The 15,859-nt window shown below is 35.2% G+C and overlaps 1 protein-coding gene across 1 annotated transcript in view; it reads left to right on the forward strand.

Annotated features, from left to right (window-relative positions):
* Nucleotides 1–15,859, forward strand: part of RP1 (RP1 axonemal microtubule associated) — a 652,673-nt gene that overhangs the window by 265,160 nt on the left and 371,654 nt on the right. Inside the window, exon 4 of the mRNA XM_044065894.1 lies at nucleotides 4,596–4,682. Within this exon, the coding sequence (XP_043921829.1) occupies nucleotides 4,596–4,682 (87 nt within the window). The remainder of the gene's footprint in view (nucleotides 1–4,595; nucleotides 4,683–15,859) is intronic.

The raw sequence follows: 15,859 nt of genomic DNA on the forward strand, positions 1-15,859 counted from the left end.
CTTAAATATGCCAAGGTTAGAGGTAGATGAAGATGAATAACTAAATTAAGATAGGAGGAGATGAGATAAAACTTTTTTATATATTACTGATCTTCAAGAAAGGCTCTGGAAATAGATGGCATTCTAGTAGACATTTAGATGCTAGGAGGGCAGAAAGTGATAAAGATCTGGAAGGATTTGTTAAACAGCATTTTAAAAGGAAGGGAGACAACAACACAATGGAAAAAAAAAAAACTATGGTGACTTTAATACCTAAGGATAGTAGACAAACCAACAGAGTAGAACTCCAATGAAAATTAAACAAAGGAAGAAGTTCCACCAGCAAACTAAGTGAGACCCATTAATAAGATCAAGCTCTTTCATTCTTTATCATATAAGAATAGAACTTCTTCAGAATCAATAAAAAAGATCCATTCAACTTTAAATATTGACAACTGACCAATCATCTAACATTCAAAACAGCCATGCATATAATAAAAAACAGCTATTTAGATCCAATCTCATATTATGAAAAGTAAATTATTTGTGATTGATTCTGTTGATACTTGTGAGTTATCTGGTGATTATAAGACATGCTTGGAATGTATGGAATCAAAATGGCAGATCCCTTGTAGGGCAGATCAGCCACCTGGACTTAATGGCATTATCGATTTTAAGTGTTTTATTTTGACATCTAATAACTGAGTCATTGTTTTAACATAAAATTTTAGGAGTATTTTTATGACTGGCTGGCTGTGAGAATTATGCAATGTTTATTGGTTGCTGTATTAAGTGTGATTACTGTTTTTTGATTGGCCACTGCATCAGCATTTTGGCTTAACACAGAATATTAGCAGATTTGTTTATGATTTGTTGGTTGCAAGAGTGTTTCAATGTTTATTGGCTGCTGACTCAAATGTGAATATTATCTTTTGATTGGTCATATGATTTGAATACTTTACTTTTCTTAATGTGAGATGGGATCTAAATGGTTGTTTTTTATTGGGTGTGTGGCTGTTTTGAATGTTACATGACTGGTCAATTGTTAGCATTTAAATTTGAGTGGATTTTTTTATTGATTCTGAAGAAGTTCTGTTTTTATATAATAAAGAATGAAAGCACTCAGTCTTTTTATTGAGTCTCACTTGGTTTGCCTATTGGAGCTTGTTCCTTTGTCTAAAGATGGTAAAGACCCATCTGATCTAGCTTCATATAGGGCCATTTTAATTTTAAACCATGATTATAATGTGTTTATTTCTATAATGGCTAAAAGGAATGACAAAGGTGATGTCAACATAGATAGTTATGAAATAATTCAGTTTTGTGGAGAGGAGGCAAACATTTGACAACATTAATAGGACAATGATGACCCAGAGGGAAGCATAATATAATAAAATATGGCTGTTATTTGGTCTTGATGGAGTGAAAGCATTTGACAGAGTAAAATGGTATTTTATGACTAGGGCAATGGAAGCATTTGCATTCTCTGCTACAATAATGAGGTTAATTAGAATGACATATGAAGGAAGGAAGGCAAAACTCAAAGTGAGAGAGTTCAGCTCTGTTAAGTTATGTTTGAAAAAATGAACCAGGCAGGTATATCCTCTTTCTCCTTTGTTTATTTAGAATCATTGGCAAAGAAAATGAGGGACTCAGAAATTCAAGGATATAACTGGTATGGTGATCAAGAAAAGTTGCCATTATTTGTAAATTACATTATTTTGTACCTGATAGAACCAGGAAATGATATCTCACTTGTGGAACATTCTGAGACAATTCTGTTTTTTTTTGGTGGGGGGGATAAGGAATTAATAAAGATAAAATGAATGCTACAGCTGTGAACTATTTACCCACACATGGATTGGTTCAGCAATACCCATATTTATGGGGACATGATAAAATGAAGTATTTAGAAGTATGGATTAAAACAAGATTCTGTTATGGCAACTAGGGATTTGTGGCAAAAGATTTAACAAAAGACAATACAAAAATTGAGAAACTGGAAGCTCTTGCCTATAGATATGGATAGCAAGATACAAGCAATAAAATGCTTTTAGTTCCTTTAATTTTATACATGTCAGGCATATGTTTATCAAACAGAGGAGAAGTTGTAGATGATAATTGGTAAAGAGTTGAAGGATTTTATTTAGGAGTTGAAGAGAGAGAGAGCAAAAATCCCATGAGATAACCTGATCTTCCAAATAGAATAAAGAAGTTTATAATTACCTGATTTAAAGGGATATTTTACAAGGCTCTTAAACATAACACAAGCAGAAAGCTACAATTCAATGGACAAAATGGATAATAATAAAGCAGGGGGGTATTTCAAGAATTAAGGAAAGAATGGGACTTTAGATGCAGATCCTTAAAGAGAACAACAATAGTCACAGCGAATATTATATTCGTAAAGTAGCAGAAAGTATACTAAGAACTAAGCCAACACGGGAATGGAAAAATGATATTCTACTGATAGGGATGACTGCAATTAGGGTTACAGAGAATAGGCAAGAGGGGGCTGGAACTTACAGGAGGAAGCTGCAAAGGAACCTATGTATTTCAAACAAATAATTAGAGACTGAAAGGTAATAGAATGGGAAGAGGCCAAGAAGACATTTGGATTGCAGGCTAATGATTGCCTTCCATATCAGGGATTGATATCAGAGTACAGACAAAGAAAAAGGGATGGGTGAATCCTAAATGAAGGACCTGCACTGGTTGAGTTTTTAATTGAATTTACAACAGAAGCTATTGTTAAAAAAGGATAATTAATAGAACATATAAAATATTGCACAGTAGCTATAGAAATCAATTAGAAAAGGTCAGCAAAGATTGTGAAGAAAAGTAAGATATCCAATGCACAAGGAATCAATGGGAGGAAATATATGTGGCTACCATCTATGCAACAAAATCTAGCAGATTAATGATTTTTGCCTGAAAGTGTTTGCATAGATGATTTTATACCCTAAACAGACTCCAAAAACTTTTTCATCTGGTAGCTGACAAATATTGGAGGTGTAATGGGGAATAAAGAGATACCTGCGACCATACATTCTCAGAGTGTAATGAGATGGCAGACTTTAAAAATTCCCTACAGAGTATTCTGTCAGGAATACTGGGTACGCAGATGAGTATATATTTTTTGAACTGGGATATAGGATCTGAATTGCCTAGACATAGTAAGGCCTCATTAAGTTTAATTCTGGTGGCTGCCAAGAAATTAATTATTAGAAAGTGAAAATCAAAATCTGATCTAACTATACTTAAAGTAATGAATATTATAATTGAAATAAAGGAACAGAAAGCTAAATCCTTAGAAAAATGTAGGAATAAATTGGATAGACAGAAATGGAATTGTGGAAACAATACATGCAGAAAAATGTTTGGAGGAGTAATGAGTTTTAAAAGAAGGCAGGAAGTAAACAATTTATGTAATATTGTTTTGTTTATATGCTTTATAACAATATATGTGATGTATAATATTTGCAATATGAACTTGTTATTATGGTTTAAGTACATTTGTATAAATGTAAGTCACAAGTGAGAATTCAATAAAGGTGTATCAAAACAAATGAGATTTCATTTTCATGAGATGAAACTGGGAATGTTATCTGTGATTGCTTTAAGATTCCATTTTCACTAGAAAAAATTATATACTTTTTATGTTCAATTTTTGGTCATTACCATGATTTCAGTACAATCTATCGCGCCTATATATAAGCAAAATTAAAACTGATTCTAGGTACTGGACATTCAGTAAAGTAAGTTGACAGCATTGCAGATAATAAATATGAGAAAAAATAGAGGTTGTGGTGAATGAGTACCTTTAACTAAACAACCACATTTCTCAAAATACTGTTTTTCATATACTGAATGTAAAACTTTGAGTTTTTAAATTTTTTTCTGGAAAATATAAAATTGGTGTATATTCATAGCACAGCATACATTCTAGGTTTTGCCTAGCTTACAACTGATGCTACATACTATAACAGAATTCCCAGACTCTTATCATTGTTTCATATTTGGGTATTACATGAAGTAGAAGGTGATGATTTTGCAATACTCACAAGTTATAGCCAGTCGGGCACAGGTTTATTATCTAAATGCATTCAATAATTCCCTTAACATTTGTTTCAGAATAAACTGTGAAATAATTAAAACATATGTATTGCATGTAATATGCATTTTTAGGGCATAATTATATATTACAAAGGTCTTATTAAAAGAATGATTCCATTTTTTTCAGGAAACATTGTTTTTTTCTATCTATCTGGTTAAGTAACATGCTCAAAGCCACACAACTGGCAAACTAAGGCTAACAGAATAAAACTTTGTACCACAGGAAGTAGCTTTTATCTTTTATCCTCAGCAACAACTATCGGAAATAAATTAGAAATTTAATTTATAAAACCTATGTAGTTTAAAGGTAATGGCAAATAAAAATGCTACAATGTAACTCATGTATCATTGTATTAAAATATAAGTTTAATAGTTATAATATGTAAAAAACAGTTCTAGCTGCAGTGGTAGGTGAAACTAGCACACAATCTCAATTACAAATCAAATTCTGAATTATTGTTGTCTACAGCAGTTAAATGAGAGTATCACATTTATTGCAGATTAGTACAGCAAACATAGGAGAACTTTACAAAATACGGATTGGGCATGACAACTCAGGGGAATCTCCAAGCTGGCACTGCAAAGAGGTAAGAGCTGAAACTACTTATGTAGGAAATTATTTCATGATTTATGTGGTCGCAGAATGCAGTATTATTGTGTGAATTTTTTACTTTCATTGTTAAGAGGTGTAATAGGTTTCTTGATATCCCAAAAAAAGATAACAGACCCAGTTATACAAAACTTGTTACACTCTTTTTCAAATATAATATAGGACTCAAGCTATAAATTTGTTCTAGGAAACATACTGAAAGCAATGGCAAATGATGTCAAAGTAGTTTACAGCAAACAATAGTGGCTAATATTTCCTTTTCTTAAGAATTAGTTTGTGTTTGAAAATAAATCTATGCTCATTATATATGCAAGTGTTAGAAGAACTTTAGGTCTGCTTCTTCTATTTTCTGGCATTACTTATTCAGATTGGTTAATCAGTCCACATAACACCAGTAACAAAACTCAACCCATTTCCTATTTAAAATTATATACACTCATGGATGACTAAATGAGAATTTTAACATAGGTGAAGGAAATGGGTTAGATTTCAATCCTAACACTTATATAGTTGAGTTATTTGAACATCCTTTATCTCAGAGTATCACTCAGGAGTTAGATGCTAGCCAATCTGGAAGAATGTTCTACAAAATAGTTATAGATATATATATGACATACAGCAGGTTCACAAACTAGAGCATACTATGAGCAGAATTATAATTTTACTAGGAAATTGTTAAGTATTGTTTATTCTAAATCTTCAGCAAGAATACCTTCATAAGCATTATTGAATAACATTGTTTAAGATGTAAGAGGAAATGGATGATCTAGTCACGATGAAGTAATATAGTTTGAAAGTAACTAAGATGATACCCACTATTCAGTACATTTAAAATGAAAGAGTTAAAACTAATACAGAAATAATCAGTTACAGCTTTTGTTTTCCTTGAGAAGTATTGTACAAATCATCATAAATATTAGATTTACATAGCATCAGCAGATACTTTTAAATAACATGTTCTCAATTATCTTCGGTAAAAAGGTGTCTGAACATTTTAGTGGACAGTGCTAAGCATGTCAGCTAATGTTAAAATATGCATCTGTAATACAGAACCACATGCTTTGGATAGCTCATAAAGAACATTAAATCTGTTTCCTCTAACCATCTCTCTATGCACCAAATAAGTTGCAGATCCAGCTGAAAAAGCAGAATAAGAACTAATTTATTAATCTTCTTTGTTCTACTCAAATATTAACCATTGTTTTCATTGTCTAAACTGTTCTCTATTTTATTTATCATGATATGAACTTATGGAAATATGCAGCAGATCTCAATGTAATACTTTACCATATTTTGTGCATCATATATTTTTTTGTTTGAAATATCATGAAACATTTGCAATTGATTATTTCTCTTTTTATAGCAAATTCATTGCTAAAATGGGCAATTAAATGCAGACTACCTGCATGCAATAATATATATATATATATATATATATATATACACTTGCCACATGTATTCCTGAATTGTAATTATTTGTATAATACTAACTCCTTAGAAATGATAGTCCATTAATCTCCCTCCACAGTGAACTTTTCACCTCTGAGTTATATTCACTTGTTGTCATATCTCTGTACTTTATTACTTTGTAATAAATGTACCAACTTGTATATTATCAATACTTAGATTGCACCCTATTTCTTTTTTTAATATTTCATTTTATGCTTTTGTTGACTTTGAATATCATGTAATAAAATCATGAATCCATTGTATAGCGCTACTCTATGCTGTATAACTTTCCTCTGTCTCCTCTGTAAAATTGAGACTTTCATAATTGTCTAAAATATTACAGCTTGGTCTTAACAACTGTATGTAGAGGGATTTTATCCTTTTTGTTTTCTACTGATTCTGCATCTTCTTATGCATGCTTGCCTCTAATCTTGTTTTATGTTTAACTTCAGAGAGTTTCATTTATGCTTTCTCAGAACCACTCTATTTCTATTTGTGAAGGCTGCCAGCCTAGCTAGATAGAATTTGTAGATAATTCTATGTTATTGTAAATATTAATATAATCCACAGGCTTGTTGTTACAAATGTAAGAAAACTAAATGTAAGAAAACTGTGTTATATGCTGAACTTCAAAAATGTAACCACAGTGCATCCTGCTGAAAGAAAGCTGTTAAGTAAAGAATTACAATGATGTTTGATCTCAAGCTCAGAGACAGGATGTCTGGGCATGCAAATTATTTCTATTGTTACTAAGACAGAGATAATTACTAGATTTTACATGTAAAAATATAATTTATTGCTGTGGCTTTCTGGCCAGGTTCAGCTTACACAGAAATGCAAATTTTGAATTTCTGTTAGCCTGGGAACCAAAGGAGAAGTGATATAAATGATGTCATGTGAAATGACTCAGCAGTACTGTGTATTATCAATTTAAGACTTTCTCAGAGAGAAAGATTGGGCATTTTGTATCTTGTATGGGATCTAGTAAGAACATCCACTCACCAGCACTTGCTTGCTCTGTATGTAAGTAGTATTTAGAACCGTGATTTCTCTTAGAGTTAGATACAAATTTAGCCAGATTAGTCTAGCTGTTTTCTCTATTTATGTCAGACTATATTACAATATTGTTTTACAGTTTCCTGTGATTTCTAAACTCTTGATTAGCACTGTGTTGAATTGATGAGATTTGTCTTGTGTTTTTAATATTTATTATTAAATGTTTTTAAACCGTTTAACTGTGGCTGCTTTGTGTAGAGATAATTTAAGCTCTAGAGTACTTGCATGCATTTGGTGATACTGTCCAAGCCACTCCAATAGTCTTTCTGTTCATCACACTTACTATTTGGATAACAGTAATATAACACAGTGTAATTGGTCACCCTTTGAGAAGGGTCTTATTAGTAGTTGATAAGTAGTGGTTGGTGGCAGTGATTTCTACCTTATAGTCTGGGCAGGAAGGGGACATAGCTGTAGAACCTGTGCCAGCCTTCCCCAGGAAGGTATGCGTATATACAACTCAAATCCTTAAGTGTGTGTGTGCGTGTGTGTGTGTGTGTGTGTGTGTGTGTGTGTGTGTGTGTGTGTGCATGTGTCAGCTACTTGGGCATGGATACGAAGCACTGGTTGACAGAGAGGATGCTGGAGGTTTTAGCTTGACCACTAGCCTGAGATCTTGACCCTATAGCTGTGCCAGTGGGGGAGTCTTATTGGGGATCTGGAGAGAAAGGGAGAAACCAGCCCTAGACTGACTGTGATCTCTGTGTGCTCTTAAGGGAAATTGTACTTTACTGTGTGTGTACTTGTTATCCCCCCAATGTGCACACCCCTTACTGGTGCTATTGGTGAGGATTGAGGCTCCTTGATTACTGTGCCAGTGCATGGGCATAACACTATTACAGTATCTTCCTCCTCAGTTTCTCCTTATATCTGCATGTTATACTTTTTTGCTGTATTATAGTTCTGAATTTAACTTAAATTATAGTATTTCAGTTCAGCCCTCCAGTTTTGTCAACCCCCTTCCATGTAGTTCTATTTTAATGGTTTTACATGTTTTTGTGTTATTCAAAATGCATCTCTTTACTCACAGACCTTCTAAATGATTACTTGGCTAGACATTTAAGATTACCACTGCCAATACAGAGTCCCTTAGAACTTAATTGGGAAGTATCATTTCCTCTGAATTTGCTGAATCTAGTATGATCCTGCTTGTCCTTTTGCTTCACCAACCCACCCTGCCAACTCATGTGCAGGTTTCCTCCTTCTGAAAAAATGAAAATGTTTAAATGATTTAGTAATGTTTGTACTGGACTGTGTCAGGTACTTTGTTGAAATCGAGTAGACATCTACATCTATTTTTTTTGTTTTAATAACTCAGGCTACTGAATGAAAAAATATTATTTTTGACTAATAAAGTCCTCTTGATATAAAACAGTACTGCCATGGATTATATGTCCTATTGGATTCTAAATATAACCAAACTCTCATTTGCCACCTGGAGGTACATGGTTTCACCTACAATTGAAGTTCACTTGAGAGGGAAGTACTTTTCAAAACCTGTCTTGGTTATGGCCCTTCAAAGAGAAATGACATCATCCTTTTTACTCTTCTGGAGCCATTTCCTTCTCCAGTGATTTGCTCCAAAGGTTGCTTAGGAGTATTACAGGTTATCCCCTCATTTATGTAAGAATTCTAGCAGGGGGTCATAACATGTCCCACTGCCTTTTATATTGATATCCTTTGAAGTTCATGATAGTTTTCTTATGAAAAGAATTGGGATCAGTTCCATTTGCTTGGCCATGTCTGTTCAGCAGATGTCATAATTATCCAACCACTTGCTGTGACACTGCAGAGATATTTATTCCATTACTAGTCAGCATCATTTACATCAACCCACATATAAGTTATTATATTTCATTATATTTCATTGTACCTCTTTTTAACTTATTCATTTATGTATGGATTTATCTTTTTGTTTCAAAATGGGCTTTTTCTCTGATCTGTTTTGTCTTGGACCTTTGCTTTTATAATGTTTTCCTGATTAATTGATATTGATGATTGCCCTTTGACTTTGATTGAATTATTCCTGAACGCAATGCATTTTTTTCACTAACTATTGGTATCCCCTCCCAAGACAGCCCAGACTTTATTTTTCTATATCTGCATATCTGCATTACTTTTTATGTCATATATTTATTTATTCATTCTTTAAATTTGCACAGCTGTTTCATATAAAGGCTTGCTTCTTCAGTGATCACTTTTTATTTATTTATGTAGTTAAAAGCTCACCTACATGTCCTTTAGTTTTGTTTGGTAGATCGTCCTAGAAATACCTTCTCAGTCTGTCAAAGTTTGCTGTCTAGAAATCCAGAATCCTAACTTTTGTTTTGTATGTCTTTGTAGTTAAGTTGACTAGGACAAATATAATCTGATAATTTATTTTTATTCCATTCATTATACTGTATTTTAACATTTGTTAACAATGTAAGTGGATTGGTCCGCAAACCCTTTGCAACTAAGACATGGACCACAGGAACAATGGTAGGTATGACATATGACTATACAACGAATTTAGTGTAGTCAGCCAAGCAGTATGATTTTAGGAGATGGGTGGAAAAATGTGATGCTCTACCAAAAGTCCTGCAAACATACAAAAACTGTATAGCAGTTGATCCTAATTAGCTGTTATGTTAAAGAGTTGAAATCATGCCTCCTTCAGAAGAGAACACTGAATATAAAACAAGTCTTTATGAGATGATTTTAGAAGTAGTTCTCTGACCACCCTTATCAGACATCAGTGACATTTGGGCTTCTGACACAAATCATGCGCCTTCATGCAGTATCAAAACTTGTGCAGTTGAGAGTGCAGCTGCAGGTAGATGAGAAACTCCTGTCTATAATCCCATGATAGACACTGTCCTATGGAAATGAATACCCATTTTGTACCAACAACATTTTCTCATAAAAAAAATTGAGGGTCTTCCTATGTTTCCTCAGTAGTGGCCAGAGGCTTCTATCATCACATGGCTAAGCTACTTCTGTGCTCCATCTTCTGCTAATAATGGCTGTTTTCTAATGAGTACCCACTAAAGTGTAACTGCTGTCATGGGATTAGGTCTAACTGTAATCTGCAATACCTTCTCTACATTGAATACAAAAGGAAAATGAGGCTGAGATAGTCATGCACAGAATGGTGATCTGCCCACCATGTAACTAATTTGCAGAAATTTCCAAAAGTCAGTGGCCAAAAGTGCCCTTCTAGCTTTGAAACTTTGGAAGCCTAATTTGTTAGAACTCTGGAGGTTTGTTATTTATTTATTTTTATTTATTTACATTTGGTAACTGGGAAAGTCAGACTGGGTGTAAAAACACATTTTCAGAGGAGGCCCAGGGAGAAAAGCTCAATGTGCATCTTAAGACTACAAATATATACTATTACAGAAATTTTACAGCATAAACAATAACATATTTCAGACAATACATAATTCAAAGGACAAATTAAGAGATATGCTGTACAATTGAGAGATACAGTAAGTACAGGTTCTTTAAAGTAAAAAATCAGTTAAATATAACAAACTTAAGAAAGTCTGAATATAGCAATTAGTTGGATAGAGCTAGAATAGTAAGAGCAAACAATTCTACAGCAACTTAGCCTGGGTTGGTACATGAACGAACCCATTACTAAGTCAAACAAACTGAATTATGCATATTATCCGGCCAGAGAATGTAATTGGGAGCCCTCCCATCCCGAAATGTGATTACCTCATAGTGGGTTCATTTGCTCTGGAGTTTGAGAAGTGTGAGATATAAGCTTTTCATCAAAAAGGAAGAAAAAACAAGCTTTTTATTCAAATTATGCTTAAATATTTTAAATTGCACTTAAAGTGACCTGTGTGGTAATACTTTTTTGTACTTCTCTGTTTGTGTCCATTTATTTATTTGCATTTTTTTTGTTTGTTCTGGGACCTTAGTCTTGATGCTTCATTTGTAGTTTTGTGAAGGCTGTGTATTACTGCAAGATTTTAGCATTGTTTAAACATTATACTGCACGTCTATTTCCCTAAGTAGAATTATATGTAAAATATAGTGCTTTTGTATTTTGAACTTAGTTTGGACAACCTTGTAGCTTTTTTCACAGTTGTTGCAGGACTGTGGTCTGCTGCAAGATTTGAGCCTCATTTGTCATAAATTATAGTGTTACTGGTAAATGTCCACATAGTCTTGTGCCTTATTCTGTGGTAGATTTGCATTAGTGGCAATGTTCTGAATTCTTCTACAGGGTTTGTGCTTCAGTACTTTTTATAGCTGTATATATGCACTTAAAGTTGTATCCTAGTAATCAGGTGCTTTAATCTGTGGTGGATTTACAGTAGTGGTGGTATTGAGAATTTTGCTCCAGGATTTCTGCTTCAGTACTTTTTATAGATGCATATACCTAATTAAAGTTGCATTACAGTGCCTTTCTGTTTACCTTGCTACTGTGTTCCGTTGTTCTTTGAGTCTGCCCCCCCCCCCCCACTGAGGCATTATGCTAAAAGTGTCTGAAATTCTAACCACTAGACTTGAGCTCCAGTTTGAATGTTTTTTCCAAACCTCCCATCCCTTTCCTGTGTGGTTTTAAAAGGCTGTGTCTCTGGCTTCCATCCCTTATGGTAATTTGACTTCCAAAGTCCCTCCCTCCTCTCTGTCATTGCTATTGTCTGTTGTGTAAGTTACTTAGGCACTTTCCCACCCATTGTTTTCAATCTCCATGATACTAAGAGTTCCCCTACCCAGCAAACCAGTATTGCAATGAATAAACCTCTCTTACTACAAAATGTCACCTGCTCCCATCTGTTTGGTACCCTTACCACACTCTGAGGGTGTCCTGAGTTAATCCTGCCCCATCCTTGGTAGATAAGAGATTTACTTTATTGTTCTGTACTTCATTTAACTGCTTAGAGTGCTACTGCTTTATTTGTTGATTTTGCCTTTAAATAATTATAAAGGACCCTAATACTTGAAATTGCCATTTCAAGGTAATTTAAACTTTATTGTAGAATTACACTTGCAAGCATTCTTTCTTGGCATTATTACATCAAGAGGTTAGCATTGCTGTGTACAGACACAAACTCCAAGAAAATTAATTATATCTACAAAGCTTCCCTTAGAACTGAAACCTGTAGCTTAGTGTGGCTTAAACAAAGACATTGTGCAGAGACAAGCTTGGAGCAGCTAGTGTCCACATTAAACAGCGCTACTATCAAATCTCAGTACACTCTAACCTGGTGTAGTGCCAAACCCAGAAACCACCCAAGGAGACCGTCGTATAACCAAGTCCATGGGCTACAGAAGCCCACCCAAATTCAGGTCTGAACAACATGGATATGCAATTTCCAAATGTCTCCATAACCATCTTGGCAGATATGGGCATCATGATATATTGTACAAAGTGACTAATGTTGACACACAATCATTTAATCCGTAAAAAAACAAACACAGTATGTGAGAGATGCACATACACAATTTCACTGGAGATAAAACATTTACATGCATTTATGGTTGTCTAGAACATGCTCACTACATCCATTACATATAGTGTCCACCACACACATAGACCAACCTAGGCTGAGGCACTAAAACCAATCTGCTGAAACCTCAAAGACCTCCTAAGCCTATAAATGGTACCAACTATCCTCAGCAATCTATAAATTACTCACCAAAAGCAACAACAAATGCCACAAGGACTCCTACACCCAATGCAGCCCCAACAACAAAGCCCATAAGGCAAGCCAACACATTACCCAGCACTCTTGTCATAGGGGACTCCATTGTATGACACACAGATGCCTCATTCACCAGAATGAACATGGACAAGATAATGGTTTGTTGTTTATCTGGAGCCAGGATTAGTCAAGTCACTACACTACAGGTACCAGTAAGATTCTATCATACTCCATGTGGGAGTTAATGACCTGCGACTTATTTCCCTAGACTATATGAAGAGAGACATTGTTGATTTCTCTGAATCTGTGTCTCAGGCATTTATGTGCCTTCCAATGAGCAGCATTCTACCTTCACCAAGGATGATACCACAGTATAAATAAAAGATGATTGACTGCAATAATTGACTTAGTTTCTGGTGTCTTTCTTGGGGGATTCAATATTTGTCAGCACAGGAAGACATGGTTAACAAACACATTTGTTTGCAAAGGATTGCCTGCACCTGTCTTCCCTATGCTTAAGAATATTGTCTAAAACTGTATCCACCCCCTTAGAGCCATTTTAGACAATGCTAAATTGACAAACTTACTAACATAGCAAATAAAACCCAAATAAAACTAAAGGTGTTACTGCTCAATGTTAGGAGCCTGAACAAGAAACTTTACACCCTACAAGCTCTCCTCACTCTGAAGAATATAGACATCTGTGCTCTTACTGAAATGTGGTTTAAATGTGCAGACAGACTCTGGCAGTACAAGGCTTTAGTGCCTTCCACACATTTTGACTTTCAGCTACATAGACAGGGACAAAAGCTGGAGAACTCTCAGTCTATATTAGCAACAAGCATAACTCCACATTGGTTAAACAGAATGATGCCCTGGATTTTATCCATGTGCAAATCACCATAAAAAGTCCCATACCACATCCTTCCAAACTATAGGTCACCCTTCATATCCCTAGAATCCCATAGGTCATACCGGAATCTACCAGAGACACTCACCATTAAAGCAAATACCTTATTCATGAGGGACTTTAACTAACCCTGTATACACTGTGAAACATAAACTGCCTCATACGCATAGGTAAACGGTTCTGGGACATTATTAACTCAAATAACCTTGACTAGATGATGTGCACACCCAACAGAGGTTCAAACATACTGGATATGGTACTCACCAGTATATGAGAGTGTGGCCCCCCACCACCCATTGTCATATCCTCACCGGTGAGGTCAGACCACAAAGCTGTCTTCCCTGAAATAAAAATCAGTTTAGTAACCCCCAGCAAACCCTGTAACAGTTATGAACTGTTCCAAAGCAAATTACACCCTATTAAGTGATAGTTTTTTTCAAAATTCAATGCCCCTCTCAATCCCGAGTGCAGAACATTGAGTGTAATGTTCCTAGTCACCACTGTAGCTAGACAGTATGTGCATATAAGTACTGAGCATGTGCAAGAACAGTATCATTTTGTACAGTCTGCCAGAATGAATGCAGTTATAAATAGAGATCCACATGCGGGTGTGTCTGAAGTAATGAGCGAATCAGTTAGCTTAAATATGTTTCAATTACAGTTCCTGACATATTTATGTGCAATAAATATCTTGAACCCATACACTGCTTTATTGTCTCTTTTGAATGCATGAGACAAGCAACACCAAGTTCAAACAACCTATGCTGAATTGTTCACATAGACCCTTTTACAATCATATAACTGGCTGAATAATGTCTGATCCAACGATCTAGAAGTATGCCCAAAACAAACTCTAAAATCAAATCACACTGATGGAATCCTAACCTTAATAGGGTATATAACAAAAGGAAAAAAAAATCATGGTTAAAGTCAGGAAGGCCAACTCCCATAATGATAGAAGATCTCTAGTCAAACTAAACAGGAAATTAAGAGGACTGATTAAGCCCAACAAGGCCAATTTTGAGGTTAAGATAGCCTCATAGGCTAAAGACTACCACAAGGCTTTCTACAGCTATATCCAAAACCTCAAAGCCAGCACACATCAGTGTGTCAAACTGGTGGTCAGTGGTGCCATCTTTGCTGAGCAGAATGATGTAGTGAATTTGCTTTCTAAAATAATTGCCTCAAACTTCACCCCCCATCCCTACCTTCATGAAATACATACAAGCATGACCCCTCAATTATTAACAGGAAGCAGGTCCTAGCCATGCTTGCTAAAGCCAAAAACACAGCCTTAATGGGCCCCAACAATATCCCAGGATGCCTCCTAAATAGCTGTAATCATGATCTATCAGGACCACTTGAATCACTTTCCAACTTTTGCTACAAAACAAGGGTTGTACCATGAATGAAGGAATGCAATGGTTATCACACTTCAAAGGGGTGGACTATTAACTGACCCTGGTAACTACAGACCACTAAGTCTGCCCAGTCAAATATGCAAATGCATGGAAAAAATTATCACAGAATTTATTAAAAAAGATAAAGATAAAGGCCACCTTCAGATACTGGACCCAACCCAGGTTTGGCTTTACCAAAGGAAGATCATACCTACTAAAACTGGTGGACTTCTTTGAGAAGGTAACCAAGGCAATAGATGATGGAAAAATGGTGCATATCACCTACCTGGACCTGGTTAATGTACTTGATACAATACCCTACTTGGGTATAGTTGACAAACTTCCTGAAATAGGAATAAACTCCTGCATAACTCACTGGATTGCTATCTGGCTTGCCAACAGGACCCAGAAAGTCAAGATTGGGTGGGGAACCTCAAGGCTCCATGCTGGGCCAGCTCCTATTTGGCATCTACTTATCAGATGAAAGGGTTAATGTCATGGGTCTTTGGCTGACCAAGTTCACAGATGACTGCAAAATGGGAGCTATCATAGATTTCATCAAGAACTAAATCTCAATGCCAAGAAATGCATTATAATGCTTTTTTGGGAAAAATGACATCCAGTCTAATTACTCCATCAAAACAGCACTCCTAACAGTTGACACAGTAGTCATGGATCCGGGAACATTTATAGA

The sequence above is a fragment of the Protopterus annectens genome, chromosome 3.part0 (genome assembly GCF_019279795.1).
Source record: "Protopterus annectens isolate FY-2018-M chromosome 3.part0, PAN1.0, whole genome shotgun sequence".
Lineage (NCBI taxonomy): Eukaryota > Metazoa > Chordata > Ceratodontiformes > Protopteridae > Protopterus > Protopterus annectens.